The sequence below is a fragment of the Neofelis nebulosa genome, chromosome 15 (genome assembly GCF_028018385.1).
Source record: "Neofelis nebulosa isolate mNeoNeb1 chromosome 15, mNeoNeb1.pri, whole genome shotgun sequence".
NCBI classification, from domain to species: domain Eukaryota; kingdom Metazoa; phylum Chordata; class Mammalia; order Carnivora; family Felidae; genus Neofelis; species Neofelis nebulosa.
In genome coordinates, this window is record NC_080796.1 from 29,184,460 (window position 1) to 29,195,788 (window position 11,329).

Sequence of the window (11,329 nt, forward strand, 5' to 3'; positions counted from 1 at the left end):
AGGCCTGTGTCCTCAGACCCTTGCTATTCTTCAAGTAACTGGTCCCTTAGGGACTCATTGAGACTCACAACCCTAACTACCATCTCTATGTATACCTTTGGATCCCAAATTTTTATCTCTGACCAAGGCCTCCTGCCTTGAACCTTAATTTCATACATCCAACTGCCTTCTTAATATCCCCACTTGGGTACCAAAAAACGTCTCAAACTTAACCATATCAAAAAATAAAAGCCTCATTCTTCCAAACTCCCAAACCTGCGTCTTGCTCATTCTTCTCCATAAATGGCTATCTTATGCTTCCATTCACTCAAGACAAATCCTCAGCATCTGCTTTCTCTTCTTTCCTCACATATCATTAAATCCTTTTGATCTCATCTTCAAAATAGAATCCAACTCTCTTTCCAAACATCCACGGCTACCAACTTCACCCAAGATATACCACCCTTTTGTGCCCAAATGATACAATGGTCTCCTGTCCTCCTGTTTCTGCCCTTGCTTTACTTTAGAGTATTTTCAAACAATAGTCAGAATGATTATGTGGATGCGTAAGTCAGATCATGTCACTACTCCGCTCAAAACCCTAAAATGGCTCCACGTCTCATTTAGAGAAAAGCCAAAGTCACGGTGGCCTATGAGCCCTTTCACGATGTAGCCTATCGACTTTCTAATCTCACCTCATAACTGCTCCCTCTCCCCCAGTGTGTTTTGGTCTTTTCAAGTTTCCTTGGACATGTCAGGATGCTCTTGCATGTTCAAGAACATTTCATGTATTGTTCCTCTGCCTGTAAAAGCCTTTCCTCAGACATTCTCATTACTCCCTCCCTCATCTCCTTCAGGTCTTTGTTCAACTGTGACCTCTTCAATTGGGAGCTTCCCTGACCACCATATTTTAAATGTCAACACACTCAACACACTTCAGACTCCTCATGCTCTTTTTCTGCTTTTTATTTTCTCCAGACCAATCAGCGCCAACAAACACACCATATGTATTTTAATGATTTTCTTTATTGCCCCTGCCTCCCTGGTAGAATGTAAGCTCTATTAGTGCAGAAGCTTTTGTCAGTTTTGTTCCCTGTTTTAGGCCCAGTGTCTGAAGCAACGCTTGAAACAGAATAGGTGAGTGAATGAATGAATGAATGAATGTAGACAGGTAAAATATATCCTGGGGAAAAAACCAGAGACATGGTGAAGAGAATTCTTCTTTATATAAAGTGACTCATTAAAATACACTGCCCTATTCTCTTTCCTCTGTCTCTGGTACCTGTCTTACAGACAGGGGAATTGGAAGACTGAGTGATAAAAGGAGCTGTAGTTAAGGGAAGATCATCAGCTCTCCTCAAAGTTGTGTTCTGAGAAGACAGAAATGCATTTTGAGTATTGTAAAAAGCACAGTAAAAACTAATATGTAAGAATCAACAAGTTCAATAATGAACCGGTGTTGGTGAGGATGTGAAGGCATTAGAACCCTCAACACTGCTGGTGGGAATGTAAAATGGTACAAATGCTTTGGAAAACAGTCTGGCAGTTCCTCAAACAATTAAACATAGCGTTATTGTGACCCAGCAATTCCACTCCTAGGTACCTACCCAAAAGAAATGAAAATATACATTCTTTGGTGTTGTGAGCACCCGATGTCGATGTGGGAATGAGGGGTTTCCTCATATCACAACAAGCTATTCTCAGATACCACCAGATTCCACAGGTGAAGGGTTCAGTTCTACAAGACTGCCCACCCCCACTGCCACCCTCTGCAGAGACCAGCTGCACATCCAGTTGTTACCTGTACTTCCAACCAACTGGCTATAAATCAGAGGTCCCCACGACCCCCTCCTTAAGTTCGATTCATTTGCCAGAGTGACTCAAAAAACTCAGGAAACCCACTTACTCACTAGATTACTATTTTTTATAAAAGCCTATAACTTAGGGACAGCCAGATGCATAGGGTATGCAGAAAGGGTTGCAAAGCCCCCATGCCCCCTTTGAGCATGCCATTTTCCCAAAATTTCCAGCCCGAAAGCAATACAAACCCTGTCCTCATATGTGTTTTCAGAGGCTTCATTACATAGGCCTAACTGATTAAATCTTTGGCCACTGGCCACCGGCAGTTGATCCAACCCCCAACCCCCTCCCCTTCCCAGAAAGAAGTCAGGAGTGGGACTGAAAGTTCCAACCCTTTAATCATATGGTTGAATCTCCTGGAAACCAGCCTCCGTCCTTAGGTGGGATCCAAAAGTCACTCCATTAACATAACAAAACACAATTTTATAGTTCTCATCACTTAGGATACTATAAGGGTTTCAGGAGCTCTAAGTAAGAAATGGGAATGAAGCCCCAACATATATTTCTTATATAAATTATAACATCGCATACATCCACACAGAAACTTGTACATAAATGTTTACAGAAGCATTATTCCTAATAGCCAAAACCCTAAATATCCATTAGGGATTAACAGTTAAACAAAATGTGGTATATCCACACACTAAATGTTACTTAGCCATTAAAAGGAATAAAGTACTGACACATGCTATAACATGGATGAACCTTGTAAACATGCTAAAGTGAAAGAAGCCAGTCAAAAAAGACCACATATTATATGACTGCATTCAGATGAAAGGCCAGAGCAAGAAAATCAATGGACAGAAAGGAAATTAGTGCTTGCTTCGCCCTGGGAGGAGGATGGTAAGGGAGCTAAGGGACTGATAAGTAAAAGGCACAGGGTTTCTCTTGGAGGTGATGAAGATGTTCCAAAACTGACTGTGGTGATGGTTGCATGTACCTGTGAATATACTAAAAACCACTCACTGAATTATACATTTAAAAAAATTTTTTTTTTTTTTTTTTTTTTTTTTTTTAGCATTTACTCATTTTTGAGAGTGAGAGAGACAGAGCATGAGCGGGGAGGGGCAGAGAGAGAGGGAGACACAGAATCTGAAGCAGGCTCCAGGCTGTGAGCTGTTAGTACAGAGCCCAATGCGGGGATCCAACTCACAGACTGCGAGATCATGACCTGAGCTGAAGTCGGATGATCAACCGACTGAGCCACCCAGGCACCCCACTGAATTATACATTTTAAATGAATAATTATATGGCAAGGGAATTATATCTCAATAAAGCTGTTAGAAATTAATACATTAAATGTAATCACAGAAGTGAAAAGCCCATCTTAGGCACAGTTAGCCTCACAAGATTGGCTTGACTTTTCATGGTCCTCGTCCTCTCTGGTACTTCCTCCAACCATGGGTGGATTTTTGGTCCTTCAACACCAGCTTCCCTATGCACACATTTTCTGAAGGATTTTATCACCTCCTTGTTAACTTGTTAGACTTCCACCTCATGTATGTCTGTGTATTCTACATATTTTAATTTTTTTAAATTTTTTAAAATGTTTTTTTGTTTTTGAGAGAGAGAGAGAGAGAGAGACAGAGTACGAGTGGGGAAGGGGCAGAGAGAGAGGGATTCACAGAATCCAAAACAGGCTCCAGGTTCTGAGCTGTCAGCACAGAGCCCAACGCAGGGCTTGAACTCACGAACCATGAGATCATGACCTGAGCCGAAGTCAGACACTTAACCAACTGAGCCACCCAGGTGCCCCCTAATGCAGAAGTCCAAAGCAATCATGTGAAAAGGCCTAAGGGTTTTTGTCAAATGCCTCAGAGTATATCTCAGATCCTGTCCATTATTTCATCTGGCTACATGAGACAGCAGATGTCAAAGGGTTTTGAAAAGCTGTCGGTGGTCAAAGTTATAATTATTTATATTAAATTCCACACATTATTTCTCTCCCTGTCAGTTGTAGCACCCAATCATAGGAATATGTGTTAGGAGCTGTGAAAACAACCACATGTAAAACAGACAGCCATAAAATATCATAGTCAGAAGCGAACTTAGAGATGCTCAAATCTAAAAGAAAAAAGGAGAAGAAGAAACCCTAAAAAAAAAAAAGAGAGATGTTCAAACTCAATTCTCTCATTTTATAGATGAGGAAATAGGTAAACTGACTTTTCTAATGTCACACACTGAAACAGCCAAACCCCATTCAAGGCCCCTTCTGTCATCCCACACTGATCAATCAAAAGTATAAGAGAATCAAAAACTCTTAATAACTATACACAACATACACACACACACTACACAAATGTCACACAAAGATAATATTATAATTCAGTAAAGTGAATTAGCAAACTAAAATAAAGGTTATTAGTATGTTTTAACTTCTATCTCCCTCTTTATCTTCAGAAATACTTTCAATAGTCTTAGATAACATAAATACTTGGCCACTTCTACTTTGAATTACAATAAAATTAATAATTTTGCTGAATTACACATGCAATTAATTTTATGAACCAATGGAATCATTTTCTCATATTATTTCAAAAAAGCTCTACTTTACTAGTCATTTGTTATTAGCATGCCAAGTTTCCCCCACTTTGCAATGAGATTGCTAAACTATAGGAAAGTCAACCACAGCACCCTTTCCCATTTGGTAACAATTGGAAAGAGGCACACCAGAATACAATTTATTCCAATAATTTTTCATATCACATCAAAATATCATGACGATCCAGTTTCCATTTATGTCTTGAGGCAATTTGTGTATTGTTTGCAGCAACATCATCTCATAAGAGTCTTTTGGGGAAGAGGAAATTGTGATGTTAATTGGAGAAAACAATTTTGACTTTGTTTTTCAGCCAACTTCAGCTATATCCCCATAGAAGAAACATATTTAGGCTATTCCAAAACAACAAGTCTTGTGCTGCATCATAATTGGCATCTTGACATTTAATAAATTGAAACATAACACATGAGGTGCCTTACTAAGACAGTAAAAGCAGTAAATGACCACTTAATTCTTTATTCAAATATAAAGAACATTTTGTGTTTCACCAAGGTAGAAATGTAGAAAAACCTACCCTACTCTTCCACATGTCCCAGGAAAGTAGGATAGGTTCTCACTTTCATCATTTGAAGGACAAAAAAACAAAAAACAAAACAAAAAAAACCCCAGAAAGTTCTATTTCCCTCTAAACTTCTCCCGGTGCCATTTTCTTTTAGACAGCTAAAACCTGCCCTCTTTAACACCTAGAGATAGTTTGAACTCATGTGCTTGTCAAAATGCACAAAGAAAGAATCTGAGATTCTCAATATGAACCTCCCATTGTGAAGAGGTTGTGTCAAGGTCTTCTGAGTGAAGAGAGAGACTTTCAAAGCAGGGAAAATGTGGGAGAACAGTGGGAGAGGACTTTTAAGAAACTGGGCAAGGACTTGCGCTAATGAAACTCAGGTGGATGTCAGACAGTAAGCCCCAGGGTTCCCCTGCAATGCTACCCTCAGCAATGACAATGAGGCTCCTCTGAGCCTCACAGAAAGGTGCCACTTTAAATAGAAACTGAAAAAAAAAAAGTATATCGGATCCTATTACCGTGGAGCAGCTGAAGCCCATGGCTTTAGGGGGAAAAATACAGTTATTTTGATTCAGCTACCTTTAAAAGAGCACCGACAACCAAATCACATGCATTTCTACTGGATGAGGCAGGGACATGATGTTTATGCCCATCTGTGAACCTAAGTAATGAGGACTTGGTGCAAAGATGAATAGATTCAGTTAAGAAATGAATGGCTTCTCTCCTGTTTTCATCTCTTCAGTTCCACTAGCAAATTACTCACAAGCTTCCTTCTGTCTCACACAACAGGTTTTCCCCCTCTTGTGTGAGAGCTATCCTGAGCGTGCTCTCAACCAGGATGTTAGCTCTTAGGGTAATGCTGCTAGATACCCATGTCCAAATCTGCCTTCCTAATTAAGCATTCCTTAGCTCTAAAATTAAAAAGTCACTAAACTCCGATTTCGATGTCCTTGCTCAAGACCCTGGGTTCTGGTATTGACTGTAATTCCACACTTCCAGGTTTGGGGACCAGGGTACCAGCACCTACAAGACCTGAGTAGGGGTCAGGGAGCAAACCCAGATGCCAGAGAGTAATTCTTTGTTACAATGGTTTTCAGCTACACATTAAAAAAAAAAAAAAGTTTTGAAACTTCCTAACACTTTAACGATTTCATAGCATAAGACATGTAATCATGAGAAACAACAAACACAAAGAATAAATATTCCCCTTACCTGGATCATGGAAAGGCACCAAAGCAAAGTTGAAAAGTGGTCTCTTAGGTCTTTTCAAAGACGTCTCCAAAATTTTGGAAGCCCCTTCGATAACCTGAACTAGATCATCATACATGGAACCAGTCACATCAAACACAAAAGCCAAGGTGGAGGCCCCCTCGGGAATATCCTCAGCCCTGGTGTCTGCCTGGGGGCTTGCATCTTGAGCTAGGGAAGAATAAAGAAGAGCCAACAGGAATACAGTGTGGACGATGTCCCAGAAAATCATTGTCTTTTCTTTCCTTTTTTTTTTTTTTTTTTTTTTCCTTTTTTCCTGGGCGCCTAAGCACTGTGCTTAGCCTTCCTCAACAACACGCAGAGTAACTCATTAGGCTCTCGAAAGCTCTCTGACCTAGCAAAACAGTGTGGAGGCGACAGTCCGATGCGGACCGGCACCAACCCCGAAGCCCTGCAGGGGCTGAGCGGGCGGAGATGCCGCAGCTTTTGTCTGGACGCAGCTTCCTCCGGGACGGCTAGGTGCCCGCGGGCCGCGCGCGGCGTGTAGCGGAGAGAGGGCAGCGCGCCCGGCCCATGCCCCGGGGGCCGCCCGAGCCCTACGGCGCCGCGCCCAGTCCCGCCGCCCTCGCCGCCGCCGCCGCCGCGCCGCACTCCGCCGGGGCCAGCCACTCGGGCTCCCAACTTTCCACTGTGCGCCGCTCGCTCGGGAGCAAGGAGGGCAAGCCCGGAGCGGCCTCGCCTCCTGATTGGCCGGCGGCGGCCCCCCCCCCCCTCCTCGGCGCTGGAGCCCCCCACCGCCCCACTCCCGGAGAGCGACTGCTCTCTCCGCCGACTGTAGGGTCAGTGCGGGACGGGGGAAGCTCTCCCAGGGTCGGCTCCGCTCCCGCCCGCGCTGCTCCTAACCTACGGGACCCCAGTGCAAACAATGGCTTTCAAGAATGTGTGGCAAAATCCCAAACTGAGGGGACGCCGCACTAACTAGCACAAAGAGAATTTTACTTTTCTACTGTGTGCAACGCGGCTGCAGTCTTCTTTCCTAATCTCCCCCTCCCCAGAAGCCAAGACGCCCCGGCCCAGCCTCCAGTCTCTCAGCCCCACGGCTCAGCCCAGCCAGGAGGGGGAGCTGGAAACGTCTCTCCCGGCAGCAGCTTCACTGTCACTCTTTGATCTCCTCAGGGACAGAGGAGGGAGGGAGGGGAGAGCTGGATGGGCCAGACGGCGGGAGGAAAAGGAAAGGGGCTTGTTGAGGGAAATGAGAGACACGGCAGGAACTGGGGAGCCACTGACTGTAGTTAGGGAGAAGGGAAGAAAGCTGGATGTGAAGACGGGATGGAAGTTCAGGGGAGTGGATGAGGAGAGAGAAAGGCTGCATACTGAAGAGAAAACTGATTTTTAAAGTTTCATCAGCAAGGGTCATGCTCCTGAGCAGTCTGAATCCTCTCCTTCGCACGGTGAGGCCGAATAATACCCCATTTCACATTTCCTCCCATAGAACAACCAGGTGCCAAGTCTTAGCCAAAGATGCATTACAAAGGTGTTCCCCCTCCATGGCATTTTCTTGCTGATAAGTAAGGAAACCTCGCCCTGGAAAACATTACAAAGGCTTTCCGTGTTGTAATTGTTATATACATTTTATAACTAATAACAGAGATAAGAAGGTAGACAAAGAAAATCAACCATAAGCTAGGGATTCCTTTCTTCATTTTAATGAAAACGTGCTTCCCTTGTGGAAAAGGAGTTGTCTGGATCCTGACATTCTAAAGAGGGGCAAACGTGCATCTTCGACGTTGGTTTGTGCATTAGACCACCCATCTCACCCAGAGGCAGCCTGAGGAAGAGCCAGCTCTCACCAGTATTTTACAGTCTGCAACTGTCTTCTTTTTTAGACCCAACAGCAGTGGGACATGAGTTTATGATACCTATAAGTCATGTCACTTCAAGGAAGCAGACAGGCCATTTGGGCTGAGTGGGAATATGAGAGGAGATGGGGAAAGTACTTCCTTTCCAAGTAGTATTTACAGAATGCTATTTGAGTAGCCTCCTCCTTTGTTTATTTAAAAAGGATTGCATTATAAGTCCTAGAGTTTTCACTGAGAACTGAGCTGTTCCAGGTGTTCAAGGAAGGTCATAGAGCCTGTGATTAAGAGTTCTGGGTCAGATACCCTGGGTTAAAAGCCCAGCTGTGACAATAACTGTATCTTTAGTAAATTACCTAACTCCATACCTTCATTTATTCCACCATAAAGACTAAAAATGATGGGGCACCTTGGTTGAGCGTCTGACTTTGGCTCAGGTCATGATCTCGCAGTTCGTGGGTTCGAGCCCCATGTCAGGCTCTGTGCTGACAGCAAGGAACCTGGAACCTGCTTTGGATTCTTTGTCTCCCTCTCTCTCTGCTCCTTCCCCACTCATGCTCAGTCTCTCTCTCTCTCTCTCTCTCTCTCTCTCTCTCTCTCTTTCTCTCTCAAAAATAAACTTAAAAAAAAAAAAAAGAAAAGAATGATAGTACCTACCTAATCTGGATTAAATGATCTATCTTGGTAAATGTTCCAGGAGCACTTGAAAAGAATGTTTGTTATTGGGTAGAATGTTCTATAAATGTCAATTAGGTCAAGTTGTTCAATAGCATTATCCCAGTCTTTCATAACTTTACTGGTTTCTGCCTATTCTGTCAGTTTTGGACAGTGGTATTGAAATTGCTGACTATAATTGTGGACTTGTCTATTTCTTAGTGCAGTTCTGTGAGTTTTTGCTTTATGCATTTTGAAGCCCTATAATTAGATGCATAAACATTTAGAGTTATATCCTCTTAACTAATTGACACCTTTATCATTATGCAGTTATCTTCATTATCCCTGGTAATATTATTTGCTCTGAAATATATCTGGTGATAATAATGTAGCCACTCTAGTTTTTTCAATCTGTATTAGAATGATTTATCATTTTCTATCCTGTCACTTTTACCCTATTTGTGTCTTTACATTAAAAGTGTGTTTCCTGTAGTCACCATACAATTCAGTTGTGCTTTTTTTTATGTAATCGAATAATCTCTGCCTTTTAATTGGGCTGTTTAGACCATTTACATTCAATGTGATTATGGATGTGGTAGGATTTAAATCGATCATCTTGGTATTTCTTTCCTATTCTCTTGATTCTTTGCTCTTTTCTTCCTTTTTTTATGCTTTCTATTGGATGTATTGAATACTTTTTATGATTACATTATATCTTCATTGCTAGCTTATTCAGGGTTTACAGTATATATCTTTACTTAATCACAATCTTCCTTCTAGGAATAGCACTACTTCACGTATAATAAAATAACCTTAGAATTGTATATTTCCATTACTCCTCTCATGACCTTTTTGTTGTTGTCATCCATTTTATTTTACATTACTATATTTTATTTTCTTTTATTTTAAATGTTTATTTTTGAGAGAGAGAGAGAGAGAGAGAGAGAGAGAAAGAGGCAGAGTGTGAGAGGGAGAGGGGCAGAGAGAGAGGGAAACACAGAATCTGAAGGAGGCTCCAGGCTCCTTGCTGTCAGCACACAGCCTGACACAAGGCTCAAATCCATGAACCATGAGATCATGACCTGAGCTGAAGTCAGATGCTCAGCCGACTAAGCCACCCAGGGGCCCCTACATCACTGTATTTTAAACCTCACACTACACTGATGTTGTTTTGTTATTTAAATAGTCAATTACCTTTTAAAGTGATCTAAACAATAAGAAAAAAGTATATTTACCCATGTACTCACCATTCCTGGTGCTCACCATTCCTGAAGTATATATATACTTCTCTGTATAGATCCAGATTTACATGTGATACCATTTTTCTTCTGCCTGAAGGACCTGCTTTTATGGTTCCTGTAGTGAAGTTCTACTGGTGGGAAAAAATCTTTCACTTTTGTGCATTTGAAAGTCTTTATTTCACCTTTGTTTTTGAAAGCTATGTATATATATACATTTTTTTGCCGGGTAATATATTCTACATGGATAGGTTTTTATTTTTCTTTCAGTACTTTAAAGATATTACTTCACTATCTTCTTGCTTGCCTTGTTCCCAGTAAGAAATCTCTATCGTATTTACATTTGTTACTTTATATGATCTGTATCTTTTTTTCTTTAATGCATTCAAGAGTTTTGTTATTACCACTGTGTTTAATCAGTTTGAATATGATGTGACTTGGTGTGGCTCCCCTCATGTTTCTTGGTTTCTCCCCTCGTGCACCTAGGGATTATCAAGCTTCTCGTACCTGTAAGTATATGTTTTTCATCAAAACTGGAAATTTTGGTCTTCATTTCTTCAAATATCAATTCACATATATGAGGCCATCTGAAGTTGTTGCACAGCTCACTGATGCTCAGTTCATTCTTTTTAATTGTTATTTTCTTTTCTCGTTGGGTTTCATTTTTTGACAGTTTCCATAGCTATTTCTTCAAGGTCTTTTCTTCTCCACTGTCTATTCTATACTGTCATGTTCAGTGTAATTTTTTAATGTTTATTTATTTATTTATTTTCTTTTTGACATAGAGGGAGAGACAGCAAACCAGGGAGGGGTAGAGAGAGAGGGAAAGAAAAGTCCCAAGCAGGCTCCACAGGTCCTCGCAGAACCTGATATAGGGCTCAAACCCACAAACTGCAACATCATGACCTGGGCAGAAACCAAGAGTCGGATGCTTAACCAAATGAGCCACCCAGGCACCATCCCCCACCCCCCATTCAGTGTGTTTTTCATCTCAGACATTGTAGTTTTCATCTCTAGATTGGATTTGGATTTATTTATATCCTCCATATCTCATTTTTAGTGTATGAATATACGGAATACACTTAGAGTAACTGTTTGAAGGTCCTTAATTGGTAATTTTAACATCTGTATCAGTTCTGCATCACTTTCAACTGATTTTTGTCTGCTTGTTACAGGTTGCTTTTTTTTTTTTTTTTTTTTTTTTTTTTGCTGCCTTTCGGGCCTCATATTCTTTGACTGGATGTCAGACACTGTGAATTTCACCTTTGGGGTACAGGTATTTTTGTATTCCTATAAATATTCTTGAGCTCTTTCCTAAATTATTTGGAAATAGTTTGATCCTTTTGGGACTTACTTTTAAAATTTGTTAGGTCAGACCAAAGCAGTATTCATTTTAGAACTAGTTATTCCCCGTTACTGACAAAGACCCATCTGTCACTGTACCAGTACTCTGTGAATCATGAGGTTT

The 11,329-nt window shown here is 41.4% G+C and overlaps 1 protein-coding gene across 2 annotated transcripts in view; it reads right to left on the bottom strand.

Moving 5' to 3' along the window:
• The window catches only part of HMCN1 (hemicentin 1), a 481,286-nt gene extending 474,816 nt beyond the window's left edge, over positions 1-6,470 (bottom strand). For both annotated transcript variants that reach the window (XM_058700608.1, XM_058700606.1), the window contains exon 1: positions 6,117-6,470. In XM_058700608.1, the coding sequence (XP_058556591.1) occupies positions 6,117-6,384 (268 nt within the window). In that variant the 5' untranslated portion in view covers positions 6,385-6,470. The remainder of the gene's footprint in view (positions 1-6,116) is intronic.
• Positions 6,471-11,329: the final 4,859 nt, after the last annotated feature.